This window comes from Taudactylus pleione, unplaced genomic scaffold, assembly GCF_031769625.1.
Source record: "Taudactylus pleione unplaced genomic scaffold, aTauple2 ptg000139l, whole genome shotgun sequence".
In the NCBI taxonomy this organism is placed as follows: domain Eukaryota; kingdom Metazoa; phylum Chordata; class Amphibia; order Anura; family Myobatrachidae; genus Taudactylus; species Taudactylus pleione.
In genome coordinates, this window is record NW_028284541.1 from 3,522,067 (window position 1) to 3,539,539 (window position 17,473).

Below are 17,473 nucleotides of genomic sequence, written 5' to 3' on the forward strand. Positions count from 1 at the left end.
AAAGATGCTTCTGATTATTTCACTTGTGATTCTGTCAGGAGACCTGGAAAACATGCCCTGTTAGTGTGTACCGCGGACTGCTTTTAATACATGCACTCATTAACTCCTGGATCGGCTATTGCTAGTCCTTTCTTATCTCTGACCCCAAACTCACATTATTGTGTGACTGCAACATATACTGTAGCTCCACCATTGCAGTCTGGCAATGGTATCATGTGGCCCTAATTTTCATGTATGAAACTTCTAGTTACCTAAAGCTTGTAAGCAGGGTGCTCTTACCCAGTAGTCTGTTTAATAACACATCTTGTTCTATCAGTGTGTGTGTGCCCAACTGCAGTGTATATTGACAGTATATAAATAAGTTGTGTGTGTGTGTATAAAAATATGTATGTGTGTGAGCGCGCAGAATAGACTAACTAATTCTCCTTTCTCCTTTTTTATATCTTAGAGGGCAGTCTGTGCCCCCGTTCCTGGAGGTCCCCCTCTCCCGCCAGGGGCACCCGGTGGCCCAATATCCTTGCCACCTGGAAATATGCTGCCTCCACCACCACCACCGCCTCTCCCTGGTGGAATGGCTCCTCCACCGCCGCCACCACCTCCCCCGCCTGGCGGCCCACCCCCTCCCCCTGGCCTGCCCTTTTTAGGAGGTTTGGCTGCTACCCCCGGAGCTCCATTAGGTTCATCATTGAAAAAGAAAAATGTTCCTCAGCCAACCAACCCTCTCAAATCTTTCAACTGGTCTAAACTGCCAGAGGTAAGTGCTCCTATACGTTTTCATGAATTGCATCTTGGTTAAATAATATGGACTTTTCATATCTTTATATATGATGTTTTTTCATATATTTCCTCATGATTGTAAATTTTCCTTTGTCTCAATAAAAAAATATTGATATAAAAAAAAATAATAATATATGGCGTACATGTTATTGATCTACAGTTTAAAGGGTGCAGGGTTGCATAAAATTGGATTTTTAAAAAAATATATATATATATCAAAACGGATTTATTTGATGAATTTTTTTTTATAATTTTTTTTTTAAGTAAATGTTTAAAAATGTAAAATGTTTACTTCAAAAAATTTTTAAATAAAAAATCCTATTTAAATCCAAAAAAATCCTATTTAAATCAAATAAATCAGTTTTTATTTTTTTCCAATTTTATGCAACCTTGTGCTTGCTCATACTGTCAACTATTTTGTCCTCTGCTAGATTTGCAGCAACAAAAATGTTTTACTGCCCGTTTACTAAAATCCAATAAAAAGTTGTTAGGCTTTGTGAAAATGGTTTTATGCACTATACCAGTGGTTCCCAAACTTTTTTGAATCAGGGCGCCCTAGAGTATCAGCACTGTTTTCAAGGCACCCCTAAGCCAAAATTTGTTATCGAGAAATTCAGAAAATAAAGTGTGCTTACCTGTCATCCTTAGGTTCAGTTATGTGGTGGTGGACAGGTTTGTGCTTCTGTTTGTCCACATATTTACATTACATTGACAATAAATAATTTGATTTGGTGCTGGACCTCCATCCTGAGGCCCCCCTCCCTGCATGTGTCCCGAGGCACCCCAGGGTGCCGCGGCGCACAGTTTGGGTACCACTGCACTATACTATGCACCCGGTACTGTAAAACTGTAAGGGGAATAGAGATCACAGTGGAGGACGCTAGCTATATAAAGCCATATAGATCCAGTGCTTTTATACAGAAAATTACAGAATGAGAGTATGCTAATTATTATATTAACATTAATTTAGGTATATAGGGTCAGATGTACTAAGCTCTGGAAAGTGATAAAGTGGAGAGTGATAAAGTACCTACCAATCAGCTCCTAACTATCATTTTATAAACGCAGCCTGTAAGATCACAGTTAGGAGCTGATTGGCTGGTAGATTATCACACTCTAGAGCTTAGTACATCTCCCCCCATAGTGTTTTATATCAGATGCATCTATTGTAAATGAACACAAGTATACACGCACAGTCACACAGAGGAAAACTAAACACTCGCTACACACTGATTCAACTATAGGAAGAAAAAAAAATTAGTAATAATACATTATCCAATTATAAAATGACTAATGGGTGTCTAAATTATTTTCGGCAAATGTGCAATATTCCCTGATTTTGAGGTCTGTATTTTAGGAAGTTTCTCTATAAACTGTATCTGCCATGAATAAAAATCTGCCAGTAGAAGAATGATGGTGTATTTCTGTCTACTAAAATGTACATATATATTTCCCTAGAACAAGTTGAATGGAACCCTGTGGGTTGATATTGACGACAGCAACGTTTTTAAAATATTAGATCTTGAAGATATTGAGCGAACATTCTCTGCATACCAAAGACAGCAGGTAATACTCCGTTTTGTAGTACAGGAGTCAGAAATAGTACATTGGTTGCATTTGGTGACTAAATGCAATGGTTCTTTCATCCATGCAGCACCAGTAGATCAGATGTGGAAACTAATTCCGACAAAGACGCTTTGACAATTATTATACTTCGATTTAGTTACTGATCCTTCATGTTTATTAAACACTGGTGTTGCTAGTATTTTATGAAACCTGTGTTAGTACAATATAATTTCCCATATAAATGACAATGGGCTTGATTTAGAGTGGAACGCTATTCAGATGTTCACGCAGTTGAGCGATTATTGGTTTGCGCATGCGTCACAGCCGCATTGCGCACGTGCTGCGAATAAATTGCGCTTGCTGTGAGGGTTCACTGGCAATTGATTGACAAGAAGAGATCGTTTTGTGGGTGGCTGCGGGGAGTCAGCGTCTGCGATCGCGTACGCAGAGAACAAAGCTCCAGCATCACAATGACCATAGACTCACTCGAGGAGTCGATGTTTTCCAGATCTGCGTACACAGTTGCGCTCAGCTACGAGAGCTCCGGTGGGCGTCAGTACAGATTCGACTGGCTGATGCATTGCCATATTTTAGCAATTACTAAGCGCCAAATTTCGCAAATTTGTTTGCATTAGCGTATAACTCTGAATCAGACCCAATATAAATTATGATACCCTCAAAGCAGAGGTTCATTAATGGGCAACTACTATTTTTTCACCAAATGTGCAATACTTGCTCTGTCTAAGATTATTCATGAGAGTTCCGCTGAAATTAGCCGCATCAATTTACTAATTCACTTTGATGTGAAAACTCCAAAAGTCGCCCAACTGCTCTGGAACTCACATAAGTTTCTTAAGTATATTTAGAATTTGATCATTCTCCATTAAGGTAAATATAGTTTTGCAATAAAAATCTACGATCTAATACCTCGACTCAATTTAAAGACTCAAACAATGATACTGAAATAATCTCATTTAAAATGGTTGAAGAAACAGTTGAATTCGTTAGATTTTTATACGTTTTCATTTAGTTTTAGAAATGTCTATTTTGATTATTATTATTTGTAAGTGCATTTTCAATTGTAGTTATTCATTAGGAGTTACTGTAAAATATAATTGACTATTAGAACATTATTTCTTATAATACACAGGTTTAGATTAAAAAATAGCAACTTCTTGCTTGGATGATGTGATTCTTATAGGGATATTTTACATCTGCTCATGATGCTTGAATATTAGACACTAAACACTGTATGACCTAATGAGAGCACACGTTTGTTAATCCGTACTTCTCATGTATCAAACTGACGGCACCTCCATTCTGCCCGTGCATGACGTTTGTAATTAATGTCTGTTTATTTTGTTATCTCTGACTTGCTTTCACAATGTATTGACTTCGCTGAGCCTCCCGTGTTTATCCGGATGGCTCTTTGCTTACCAGCCTCTATCTAAAATGATTCTGCTTTGGCCACTCTCTATCTCCTCCTAATTTGCTGCCACCGCTGAATTGCACGCAATGATTGCCTTTCTCCTCATGCTTGGCTGCTGATATGGCTGCAGGATTTCTCCATGAATGGCATCAAACAGGTGAGTGAGCTACTGCTGCACCTCTTGGCACATTTTCTGACTGTAGGGTCTATTCACAAAGCCTTGAAGAGAGATAAAGTGGAGGGAGATAAAGTACCAACCAATCAGCTCCTAACTGTCACCTTACATGCTGTGTTTGAAAAATGACAGGAGCTGATTGGTTGGTACTTTCTCCACTTTAACTCTCTTGAAGGCTTAGTGAATAGACCCCTTTATATAAAATATTTATCACAACAACTGTAAAGTATTATGTATGTAATAGTAAGGCTTATTCGGGTCCATAAAAGCCATCCGTACATACATTAATTAAGACTAACAGTTTAGTTTATTTAAATTTTGATGTGGCCACAAATTTCTGTTTGTATTGGCCCAGTATAATTGCTAGTTCCGATTAGCATGATGACTGGCCGAAAGGGAATTATGGACCTTGACCCTGAACTGATGATCATTGGCCAATGGCTGTAAATTGCTCCTAGTGGCCATTTGGGGTTGGGTACGGGATGCCAACATTTGAGATCCCAGAGGTCAGAATCCCGATGCCAGCATCCTGACAGGGTTAGAATACCGATATCTGTTGGTCGGTATCCTAACTTTCCCTCTCTCCCTACCACTAACCCTTTCGCGGAGCCTAAACCTAACCTCCCACCTCAGTGCCTAACCCTCTTCCGAACCCCGCTACTTACCTTCGGAATGCCGGTGTCGGGATTCCTGCACCGGCATTCTGCGCGCCAGAATCCTCACGGTCGGTATTATGACCGAATCCCGTCAACAGTCAAGTTGGGCACACAGTGATCTGTCAGCCTATGGGCAACTTTTATGGTCTCTTGCAGCAAATGGGTGTAGTATCTGCCAAATAATCCTATCAACTAAAATATATTTTATTTTAAACTGTCTTTAATGTCAGGGAGATTGCTCTAAATCGGAGATTGGGAACCTCAGGCCCGGGAACTGTATAAGACCCCTGGAATCATTTGGTCTGGCCCTCTGAGCTTTTTTTTCTGCTAGCCTCATTTGGCTAGTAGGGTGCCTAGATTGGCACCCTGCAGCCTGAATCTATGCAGCAGTGCCGTCTGGAGCGTCCTTAGGATGCTTCAGACGGTCACAGCATTGCTGTAATCACCAGCGATTGTGGCCCCGCCCCTGTGTGACATCATATGGAGGGGGCGTGGCCTGCACCACGCCCGCAAATAATGTTCTATATATTAAAATGGCCCTCGGACGAAAAAAGGTTCCCCACCCCTGCTCTAAATCAAGAATAAAATTCCAATGTATGCATCAATCAGTGCTTCACTGCACTGCATATCGTGTTCTGCTTCACAAAGTCCCAATTCATCGCGCCTAACCAGTTTGTTAGAATTAACCTTACAAAGCATTTTGCTGATTAAATTGATGCCACTGAAGATAGTTGTTCGCTACAAACATGTTATTCCTTAATAAATTCAAGTAAACCTTTCAATGTCTTGTATATAAATGTTCATGAAGAGAGATGTTCATTTAATTGGATGTGTTATTTTTGGCAAAGTAAGCAAGATGAAATGTTTTATTATAGACCGTTTGTTTAAAATTAAACAGTACTTCTAAATAGGGTGACTTCCCCTTAAATACAATCTGAAACTGCAATTTTTCAGGCTCAATTAACAGAATGCTCAATGGTAAGTGATTTCACCCGGCATGACCAGTAAGATTTAAATATACACAACGGAAAATAAAGTATGTCCCATTTCTTTTTTTAGCCGTGACTCTTTCCGTACCCGCCTGAAATGTCTTATCTTGCATGTCCAAATAACGTTGATGACAGGAATAAGCGATAGGTCAATGGCAATATGCAGTGAGATTCCATGTATGTTGTAGAATACAATTAGAATACACTTCGTAGACTGTTTTTTATTGGTATATTAAGAATTATTATTTTAAATACACAGGGGCTCTTGAGAAGAGATACATTTAATCTTCTGGTACTGTATTAGTGTATTTTATTTTGCAGTTGCATTTGTTGTGTGTTTTTTTTTTTTTAACAAATTTAATATATTTTACTTTCCAATTGATGTCAGATTCTTATTTTTAATCAAGTGAAAATTACAAATATTTTTTCCCAGTTTTTATGTTTTTTTACACTTTTTTGATGCATGAATGTGTGACACATTACTCAACGTACTAACTGCACTATAATCTTTTTTTTTTTTTATTTATATTTTTTGTATTTTTATTTTTTTTAATTAATTAAAAGAACTGTTACAAATGTGTCCACATGCATCTATCCTCCGGCACTACAAGTTGTGTTATGCATAACGTGAGTGCTGTGTGACTCTGTCGTGCCGAGCGTCTTTTCGTGCGTCTTTTTACTTTTAAATGTGTCTTATTCACACAGCAGTACGAATAAGAAGAACAAGCAGCTTCTGCTGACTAAAATGATATGTGGCATGCCTATGTTCTGTGTGCGACTGCGGGTGTATCTGCATGCAAAATGCTATGTTAGAGTGTCAGCGGCTGTGACACTGTAACGTAGCATTTTGCATGCAGATACACCCGCAGTTGCTCACAGAATATAGGCATGCCGCATATCATTTTAGTCAGCAGAAGCTGCTTGTGCGATCTATTCACACCGCTGTCCGAATAAGACACACTTAAAGGCAAAAAGTCGCACAAAAGATACTCTAAGCTATAGAGTCATGGCGCGACTAGAAGATCTGTTTAACACACAAGGTGGCTAGATGTACTGTATGTGGACCCATCTGTATATGTATATTCATGTTTCAAGCTTTGATTGTGTTGGAACTTTTTTTTTCTCTATAGACCTCAGTGCATCCTTGTGAATTGATAGGCTTGGGTATTGGTTGGGCCCGCAAAATGGCTGTCTCCACTGCTCATAGGTGACATCCACTTTAAATGACCTAATTGAGAATGTCTCGCACTTACTTGGGACTTGTACTGTATTTTTTTGTGACAAGATCCCTTCTCTTGTTGGATCAGCTTGTATTTTAGGTGTTGTGGCCCTTTTCTGCGGAATATGGGTCACTGGGTGACCAAAACGTAATACTGTGTCTTTTCTTATGGTATTTTCAGAAAGAAACCGATTCTAATGACGATACACTTAGTTCAAAAATGAAAGTGAAGGAACTTTCTGTGATAGATGGAAGAAGGGCACAGAACTGTAATATTCTCCTATCCAGGTATGATTATCTTTAGTAGCTCACCTTTCTCTTCCTGGGGGCCAGAGCATGTTAACGACCCATAAAGTGGTAATCGCTCCAATCCCTATATTTTAGGAAAATGTTATCCTGGTGTTTGTGCTTTTTTTTTTTTCCCCCTCAAAGTTGTCTTAAAATTAGGGGTGTGCACCGGCCACTTTTCGTGTTTTGGATCTGGATCTTTCTTCGTGTTTTGGATCTGGATTGGTTTTGCCAAAACCATCCTTCCGTGTTTTGGGTTCTGGGTTTTGTGTTTTGGATCTGGATTTTTTCTTAAAAAATAAAAAAAACCGCTAAAATCACATAAAATGGGCCTTTTTTTGTTCCTACGCTATTAATAACCCCAATAACATTAATTTCCACTCTATTCTGAACACCTCACAATATTGTTTTTAGGCCAAAAGGTTGCACCGAGGTAGCTGGATGACTATGCTAAGCGACACAAGTGGGCGGCACAAACACGTGGCCCATCTAGGAGTGGCACTGCAGTGGCAGACAGGAAGCCAATCAGCGTTATGGTGCCCATTTGCATGTAGCACGAACTCGGGAGATCCGTGCTACATGCATCTGTGTGATTGGCACAGAGCAATGACAGGTCCGTGAGACCCGTCTGTGCTGCTGTGGTAAAAAAAAAAAAAAAAAAACCTGTGTAAAAAAAGAAAAAAATGGCGTGCACCCCCCCAAAAAAGAGCAACCAGCCCCGGGCATTAGTAACCCAGTGCTGGGTGTGCTTAAATACAGGGGACAAACGACGTAGGGGTCCCCTGTACTTAAGCACAACCAGCACCGGGCTAGTCAGAACCAGCGCTGGTTGCCAAAATACGGGGGACAAACGACGTAGGGGTCCCCCGTATTCTGCGCAACCAGCTCTGGGCTCTGATCCGGTCCTGGTTCTGGAAATACAGGGGAAAAAAAATTAGTAGGGTTCCCCTGTATGTTCCAGAACCAGCACTGGACTTTTTCTAGCGGGGTGCTGATGCCACAGCCAGGGGAACCCTTTCACCGGGCCCCCCAGCCACAGCATCAGCCCTGACCGCTAGTCAGCCCAGGCCGGGGATCCCTGGAGAGCTGGGGACCCCCCCAATAAAGGGGTCACCCTCTCCAGGGAACCCCAGGCCCAGGCTGATAGCCCGGGGCTATCCCCGCCACCCCTGGTGGCGGTGGGTGGCGGGTTGATTGTGTGGTGTGGTGTAAATAAAGAATATCAAACATTGTCTTTACAAGTAGAACTGCAAGTCCCAGCTAGCCTGTCCCGCATGCTGGTACTTGGAGAACCACAAGTACCAGCATGCAGGGCATTAAGGGCCCACTAGTACCTGTAGTTCACCTGTAAAAAAAAATAAAAAAAAAACACAGGACACACACACCGTGACAGTATAAGTTTATTAAACATACATACACACACACACATGTACACATACTCACCTATGTAACATCGTCCACTTGTCCGGTAAAGTATCCATAGGGGACCTGTGAAAAAAAACATACTCACCATCTCCTATGCGAGGTTCTGTCCTCTTCGTTCCAAAGTAGGCATCCCCGGACTTGGCAAAAAAACAAAACCAGCATGCGGGGCAGGCTAGCTGGGACTTGCAGTTCTACTTGTAAAGACAATGTTTGATATTCTTTATTTACACCACATCACACAATCAACCTGCCACCCACCGCCACCAGGGGTGGCGGGGATAGCCCCGGGCTATCAGCCTGGGCCTGGGGTGCCCTGGAGAGGGTGACCCCTTTATTGGGGGGGTCCTCAGCTCTCCAGGGATCCCCGGCCTGGGCTGACTAGCGGTCAGGGCTGATGCTGCGGCTGGGGGGCCCGGTGAAAGGGCTCCCCTGGCTGTGGCATCAGCCCCCCGCTAGAAAAAGTCCATGGCTGGTTCTGGAACATACAGGGGAACCCTACTAATTTTTTTCCCCTGTATTTCCAGAACCAAGACCGGATCAGAGCCCAGAGCTGGTTGCGCAGAATACGGGGGACCCCTACGTCGTTTGTCCCCCGTATTTTGGCAACCAGCGCTGGTTCTGACTAGCCCGGTGCTGGTTGTGCTTAAGTACAGGGGACCCCTACGTCGTTTGTCCCCTGTATTTAAGCACACCCAGCACTGGGTCACTAATGCCCGGGGCTGGTTGCTCTTTTTTTGGGGGGGGGGCACGCCATTTTTTTCTTTTTTTTACACAGGTTTTTTTTTTTTTTACCACAGCAGCACAGACGGGTCTCACGGACCCGTCAGTGCTCTGTGTCAATGACACAGATGCAAGTAGCATGGATCTCCTGGTCCGTGCGTGCATCTGTGTCATTGAAATACACAGCAGCACAGACGGGTCTCACTGACCCATCTGTGCTCTGTGTCACTGTCAGTCACACAGATGCATGTAGCACGGATCTCACGAGTCCGTGCTACATGCAAATGAGCACCATAATGCTGATTGGCTGAGAGCCGTGACAGACGGCTCTGTCAGCCAATCAGCACTTTGCCCATTAAAGGCAAAGGCATTTTTTTTTAAATGGCCGCTCGAGGCAAAACCTCGAGATCCGACAGCAGATCTCGAGGTTTTTTTACCTCGGGAGAGGGATCCGGGGCAGACAGGGAGATCCGAGCTTGGGCTCGGATCGCCCCGGATCCCCGAAGTTCGGGTGGGTTCGGTTCTCAGGGAACCGAACCCGCTCATCCCTACTTAAAATGTTCCTCTACTGTCCTCTTCACTGGGCGCCAAAATATAACAAAGAGCAGCATGTACACCATCAAGCGTACACCTAATGAGCACAGACCATACCACGGTGCTCTACGACGTAGTGATACTGTACAGAGTGGGCAAGGCAGCATGGCCCAACCTGTCCTCTTCATGTCAGCGGCACTGAACCTCACCACTGGCTCCATCTGTATTTTGTGGGTTATGTTGAACTTTCAGGGATTGGTTCACGAACATTGTTCAACTCTCTTGAGAACATTTTATCAAAAAACAAACACAACATACACGATTTCTGACTTCACTCATTAATGCATGCAAAACAATTTTGGCTATCCACCACACATGCACATATTCACAATGTTTTTAAATATATATATATTATGTAAGTCTTATGGTGTGTGGCTTTTATCAGCGCCTACAAATAAGTTACGTTCATGTTTAGCTATGTGCGGCATTTTCTGTGTCACAAAAGAACGATTTTGGTGATAAAATAATGAAACCAGACTCCATCCTTCCCAGGGATCAGACATATGTTCTTTGGCCTGTAATTGTGTTTGCCTAACTAAACAATGCAATGTAACAAGAGTATTTCTACAACAGAGCACTGGAATGCGTTATTGTGCAAGATAGATAACCTGTCATTCCTCTCTGCAGATAAGACTAAATGTATTACAGGCCAGTGATACTCGCATAATAATGTTGATTAATTACTTTTTTTTTTTCCCCTCATATCCACAAATGGTTGTGCCATAAAACAAAATGAAGCTTTAATTTTCCAGTGTTGTTCCCATTGCCTTTACACTATAACTAAAGGTAAATGACCCAGCACTGGAGTAACTATGTTTGCGGTAGTATAGATTTGACCTTGGACCAATGTATGGAGCGTGAGCTTGTGGCATCAGGAACCGGCGATTTGACTGTCAGTGGCGCAGTCCGTTGAGAAGTTGAACAGGAGGGGTGGTGGGGTCTTAGGGAGGAAAATTTGTACACAGATCCCAGTTTTCTGATTAACGCTGCTGTCTCTCAGTGGGTATAAAATAACCTACTACATTGCTGTGTTGCAGAGAGAATATATATTCTATTTTCAAATGAGAACCAAAGCTATAGTTGTGGGCGTTTTTTGTATTATGGAGTTTAGATCACTGTGTCATCTATCTGCTTGGTTTAGTCAGGAAATCATCTATTGCTTTAATCTTGCTCACTAGATGTACTATAAAATCGGGATACATTTTAAAAGGGAAAAAAATCTTCCCTGTCACCAGCTGTAATGTTTGTTATGACAAACGTAATATTCACACACAAGCCATGAAAAGAAAAGTGAATATTCAGAGCAAAGTAGTTTGCTTTCCATTACCCTAAAGTGTGCCCCTCAACCTCTTAATTGGGAAGATGTATGTAGCCCAGAAACGGTATGAGCGCACTTTATGTGCGCTGATACCGCTTCTCCCCGATGTATGATCGGGGGTCTGGGCGGTAAATGACAGGGTTGCTATGCGTCCCTGTCATTATCGGCGCTGCTATCTACGAGATAGCAGCACCGATAGCCTGGGCTATGTACGAACAGTCAGATCGTCTGACCGTTCGGCCGGCTGTAACGACAGCTACAGCCTGGCGCTAGCCTATCCCCACAGCCGGGACAGCGCTGTCCCTGCTGGGGCTGCTGCCGGATCCAGGGCTCCACGCAGGGATCTCGCGATACTTGCGAAATCCCGCGCATGCTCAGTGGAGCCGGCCGGGACAGAGACACAGCGCATCAGCACTAGCACTATATCTGATGCACTAGGCTGATGCGCTGCTGTCTCTAACGGGTAGCGCCGGAGGGGGGAGTTAACGCTCCCCATCTCCGGCCGTTGAGATGTTCTTACATCTCATCGGTAGTGCTTCCTGCTTCGCCTCGGTAAAAAGGCGAAGCAGGAAGCGGTATAGCGGCGCGTTAAGTGCCGCTATCATACATCTACCCCATTGCCTCTAATGAAATTCGCTACTGGATGACGAGTCATTTTGTGGCCACAATAAAGGTCGATTTTAATCAGTTTAAAATTGATCAACATCGATGTTTCTAGGGCTAAATCACACATTTACTAATATTTAAAAAAAAAAAATCAAGAATTGAAGCTCCTCCCATTTCTGTGTGACCTCATACACATCAAAAAGCTGAGTTTGCGTTGTTGTGACATCCTCACCCTGCCTCCAGTGTAAGTCTCCTAGGCTGTCAGTCACTCTAGTATGTACAATTAGAGAATGACCTCCCTCCTAACGTGGTAACCTAATGCACATGGGGGGCTTGCCAAGTTTTGTATAGCAGCAATGTGCAAGTCCTCAGGAACTTTCATACCTGCATTCATTCCCAAGACTTTCACTTTTACCAATCTTATTAAAATAATAACCACTTTCTTGTTTTTGAACATCATGAAGTTTAAGATTAATGGAGTATGCAACTAAAGCTATAAATGTGAGAGTGTCCACCTCTAAGCACGATTATAGCAATCTGGATTTACCCCCCCTTACCCCAATTCTCAGAGTTCTTGATATTATGTCATAGCTGAACTAACCAGACACAAAGTGATCTTTTATGCTTCGCTGCAAAGGAGCCAAACACAACAGAGCTGTGCACAAGATGGCTGCCACTCCCTCTGCGGTGTCAGCACCATAACTAATATCATAGGAGATGGCCCAGACTTGTTTTTATTACTTGTTTAAACCATTTGTGAGTGATATGCAACTATAACTTATCCATATAACACATTAATAGGCACAAATAGGGGATGTTTTTTGCATTTATAAATATAATGAGTGCATATGGTAAAAAGTACTGTCAATTCAGAATTGCTAGTGGTGGTTATCTGAGGGTCTGTAAATACTAGTTCATAGTGAAAAATAAAATAAACACCCTACAGTTTTGTTTTCCCCCATAAAAAAATTTCTGTCCCTAAATGTATTTCTTCCTGTAAAAGTACACAATATAGTGATCACCTGGTCTCCGTGCAGGACTGTCTCCACCAAACGCCTTTTTCTTCAAAGTAAACAAATCTTGAAGGACCAGAATTTGTGCTTGTACAGACTGTAAAAATTAAAAACCTTTGGGATTATTTAATAAACTCCCATTCTTTGAAGCGATTAGACTACATTCCCATTTGATCTTAATGTCTTCCTCACCTTCCAAAAACAACCCTAGCCTATTTACATTTGAAAAGGAAAAATATATTGTCTCGCTCTCTCTCTCATATTTATATATATATATGTGTGTGTGTGTATATATATAAATGGCAAAAGGTCCGACACTCCTAGAAACAAAACTACTTAGCTGGGTACCCCCACATGAATAATTAACTCCAAGCATCTTGAAAAGAACACTCAACACTGCAGTAATATGGTCAACGTTTCAGTACTTAACATACCTTTATAGGACATAAAAACCCAGTGCTCTGAACGCCATTCGCCGGGACGGGACTACACACCCGATCGGCGGCGTACATGAGATGACGTCAACACGCACTGGCCGTGATGCGTAAGTCTACACCAGGGGTGGGGAACCTTTTTTCTGCTGGGGGCCATTTTGGTATTATTCACAGGCCCGATGCAGGCCACTCTCCTTACATGCAATGTCACCAGGGGCGGGGCCACAATCGCAGGTGATTACAGGGGGAGCTGTAAGGGCAGCGGTGTGACCAGGCGGCACTGCTGCATAGATTCTGGCTGCAGGGTGCCATGCTAGCCAGATGAGGCTAGCAGAAAAAGTTCTGAGGGCCAGACCAAATGATTCCGGGGGCCTTATACGGCCCCCGAGCCTGAGGTTCCCTATCCCTGGTGTACACCATCACCATAGTTACAGCAATACTATACATAAGGTCAGGAGCCTATTGATGGCAAAGAAATAAAAATACATCAAGTAGGTTACAACCCTACATTTAGCAACACATATTAAGACAGTTGTCACAGTATAGACTAATATTAAATAATATAATAATCCACAATAAACATTGCTAAACATAGTACTAAAGAGCCTATAATGCAATAATTAATAATAATGCAAATACTGTGTCTAAGGGGACTAATTCACTAACTACAATATAAGAGAACCTAATGCTAATTGTTTATTTAAGACTCTATAACATTATATATCTGATGTATAGGATGCTGCAAAACAAGGTTATCTGCTCTCTCACAAATATTGTGTATATTCCCATCAGCCATAACATTAAGACTACTGATAGGTGAAGTGAATAACATTGATTGATCTTGTCGCAGTCGCACCTGTCAAGTGAACACTCAGTTCTTGAAGTTGATATGTTGGAAGCAAGAAAAATGGACTAGTGTAGGGATCTGAGCGACTTTTACAAGGGACAAATAGTGATGCAGATGACTGGGTTGAGCATCTCCAAAATGGCAGGTCTTGTGGGGTGTTCCCGGTATGCAGTGGTCAGTACCTACTAAACGTGGTCCATGGAAGGAAAACCGGAGTATCTGAGACAGGGTCATGGGCGCCCAAGGCTCATTGGTGCATGTGGGGAATTAAGACTAAGGGCCATATTCAATTAGCGGCGAAAACTGCTATTTTTCGACAAAAGAAGGTGATATTTTCGACAAAAACAGGCGAAAACGCAATTGACGAAAAAAAACTGGAGAAAAGTTTTCTACATCCCAGACCAGGCGGAAAAAAAATACAAAATCCCTATTTTTGGCTAAAAATGTGGGGATTTCTTTCAGAACCCTTTGGACACCCCCCTTCCTAATGGTAAATTACCACAAAACATTTTTGTGAGTGGCGCACTTTGGCAAAAAAACGACAGCGCCATTTTGGGTGAAAAAAAATAAAAAAATGTTGAAAATGATAGGAAGCTATTTTTTTTCAAGGAAATTACTCTTCCATGTAAATTGAGGGTATGTTAAAATGGGTGCAAGTATATTTTAGTGTCGTGAAAATGCAATTTTTAAAACCGTAAAAAACCGCCTGCCGAAACTGCGTGCGATGTTTAAAACACTTCACACATCCATACCGCCCCCCTTAAAAATCAGACCCAATACATTAAAACCATTTTCATTTTTTTTTTTTTACCTAAAATTTGCTTGGTCGTTTTTTGCCAAAATGCGCAACTTACGATTTTTTCTGGTCATTTATCATTGGGGGGGGTGTCCAAGGGTTCTGAAAGAAATCCGTTATCGCCGCTAATTTAATACGGCCCTAAGCCTGTCTGGTCCGATCCCACATAATACTGCTGAAGAAGTGAATACTGGCTGTGTTAGTAAGGTGTCAGAACACATCGTGCATTGCAGCTTGCTGTGTAGCTGCAGACCGATCACCAGTACCTATGCTGATCCATGTCTGCCACTGAAAGCTCTTACAATGGGCAGTTGAATGTCCAAACTGGACCATGAAATAATGAAAGCAGGTGGCCTGGTCTGAAGAATCACGTTTTTTGTTACATCATGTGGATGGCTGGGTGCGTGTGTCTCATTGAACTAGGTAAGAGCTGGCACCAGAACATACTATGGGAAGAAGGCAAGCCGGCGAAGGCAATGTGATGCTCTGGGACAGGGGTAGCCAACCTCGGTCCTCGAGAGCTACTAACCGTTCACGTTTTCCAGACCACCTAGCTGGTGCACAGGTGCAGTCATTACTCACTAACACATTTGAAAAGATCCACAGGTGGAGCTAATTATTTCACTGGTGATTCTGTGAGGAGACCTGGAAAACATGCACTGTTGGTAGCTCTTGAGGACCAGGGTTGGCTATCCCTGCTCTGGGTCATGTTCTGCTGGGAAAATTTTGATCCTGCCATCATCTGCTTAAACATTGTTGTAGACCATGTACACCCCTTCATTGCAACAGTATTCTCTGACGGCAGGGGCCCCTTTTAAGCAGGTTAATGCTTTCTGCCATACTAAATTGTTCAGGAATGGGTTGAGGAACATGACAAAGAGTTGACTTGGCCTCCAAATTCCCCAGATCTCAATCCGATCGACCATCTGTGTGATGTGCTGGAAAAACCAAGTCCGAGCCTTGGAGTTACCACCTTGCAGCTTACAGGACTTAGGCCGGGTACACACTACAATGATATCTGCACGATTTGTCGTTACTAGGCAAATTGGAATGACAAATTGTGTATATCGTGCAGTGTGTATGCACAATGGCGTGTGATCTTTTGGCTGGCTGTGCTGTACGGCCAATCAGAAAGTACCAGGTACTAATTGGAATCAGTATGTTTGACCGCCGGATGTGAGCGGCGGCAGCCCGTTGGAGGAGATCCCGACAGCGGAGGTAAGTTTACTATTCCTAACCCACCTTTAGGGGTGCCTAACCCTAACCTCCCCCCGTTAGTGCCTAAACCTAACCCTCCCGGGAGTGTGCTAACCCTAACCTTCCCCCTTAGTGAATAAACCTAACCCCCCCTTCCCCTAGCCTAACCCTGCACGGGGGGTGCCTAAACCTAACCCCCCCCCATCCCTGGATACGTGGATACTTACCGCCGGCATTGGACGATCGGTCCGGCTTCCTGACGGAGTTCCGGCGTCGGGATTAATATAGGCGACGGTATTTCGGCGCCTATGTTAGATCCCTTGCCGGTATTACACTGTCGGTATTGAGATCGGTGGCCATGCGTCCGCCGGTCTCATAACTACATACCCTAATTAAGTCACCTGTGCCCAAGCATGGTTATCTTTGAAACCTGGACATTAAGTTGCCTTTAGGACCGGGTTTTTGAAACCTCTCCATTAAATCCTTTTATCATTTCAAAAGTGAGGGAGCCCAGTGTCCCCTAATGGTTTGTTGTCCTCGATAGGGCTGTTCTCATTGGAGAACGTAGTTTTTCTGTTTACCCCTCTCGTTCTGTACCACATGCCAGTCCTTTGGGGCTTTGTTGGACAAAACTGATGTTCCCAGGCCACCTCCAGTATATATAGAAAGAGGAGCCCAAGATTGGATTGTTTGTTTTTGCCACTTTTGAAGTGTCAATGCTCCCTGTATTGCACACTGTACCCCATGATGTTTACAGTGTTCCCAGGACTAGGATTGACCAGTAGCATAAAAAAAAAATGTTATCTCCAATATCTATATTCCAGATCTTATTTACATATAGATTTGTGAATGTTAATAATTAATTTTAAATTCTAGCTGTTAACATGCGATCTATATATTGATCCTTTTTCATGTGTGAGGATGTGGTATGGACTACTCACTGAAATACTGTATATGGTATAAGTAAGTGAGCAATTCTGAATACATTTTCTGATCCGACTGTTCACCCTTGGCAATGTCCTAGCAAGAAAAAAAAAAATACATAAAGATACAAATTACTTCCATCCACTTTGACGCACACTTGTATAATACATAAATGTGGTTCTTTGCAAACAATAGGTTTAAAAGACAGTCTCATGTTAAATGTGGTTATTACCACTTGAATCCAGTATTAAGAGCACTCAGGAATCTGTAAAACCTAGAACCAGTCCGTTACCCTTATTTTGAACATGTGTTTACTTGTTTCACAATGTACTGGAAATTCTTCCTGAGGTTTAAGGGAGGTTCAGTATAGACTTGCACAAGTCCACTATTGTATGTTGTATTTAGTGGTTGACATATTGTACACATGTACCATACAGCAAATTGAAGTCAATCATTATAATTGTACTAAGTTGTAACTGTTTACTTTTGTTTTGTTGTTT

General features: G+C 42.4%; 1 protein-coding gene across 4 annotated transcripts in view; it reads left to right on the top strand.

Annotated features, from left to right (window-relative positions):
- Positions 1 to 17,473, top strand: part of DAAM1 (dishevelled associated activator of morphogenesis 1) — a 178,080-nt gene that overhangs the window by 127,065 nt on the left and 33,542 nt on the right. For 3 of the 4 annotated variants that reach the window (XM_088473710.1, XM_088473712.1, XM_088473711.1), the window contains exons 14-17: positions 449 to 754; positions 2,236 to 2,343; positions 3,903 to 3,929; positions 6,993 to 7,099. In XM_088473710.1, the coding sequence (XP_088329836.1) occupies positions 449 to 754; positions 2,236 to 2,343; positions 3,903 to 3,929; positions 6,993 to 7,099 (548 nt within the window). The remainder of the gene's footprint in view (positions 1 to 448; positions 755 to 2,235; positions 2,344 to 3,902; positions 3,930 to 6,992; positions 7,100 to 17,473) is intronic. The other variant, XM_088473713.1, reaches the window with a different exon arrangement.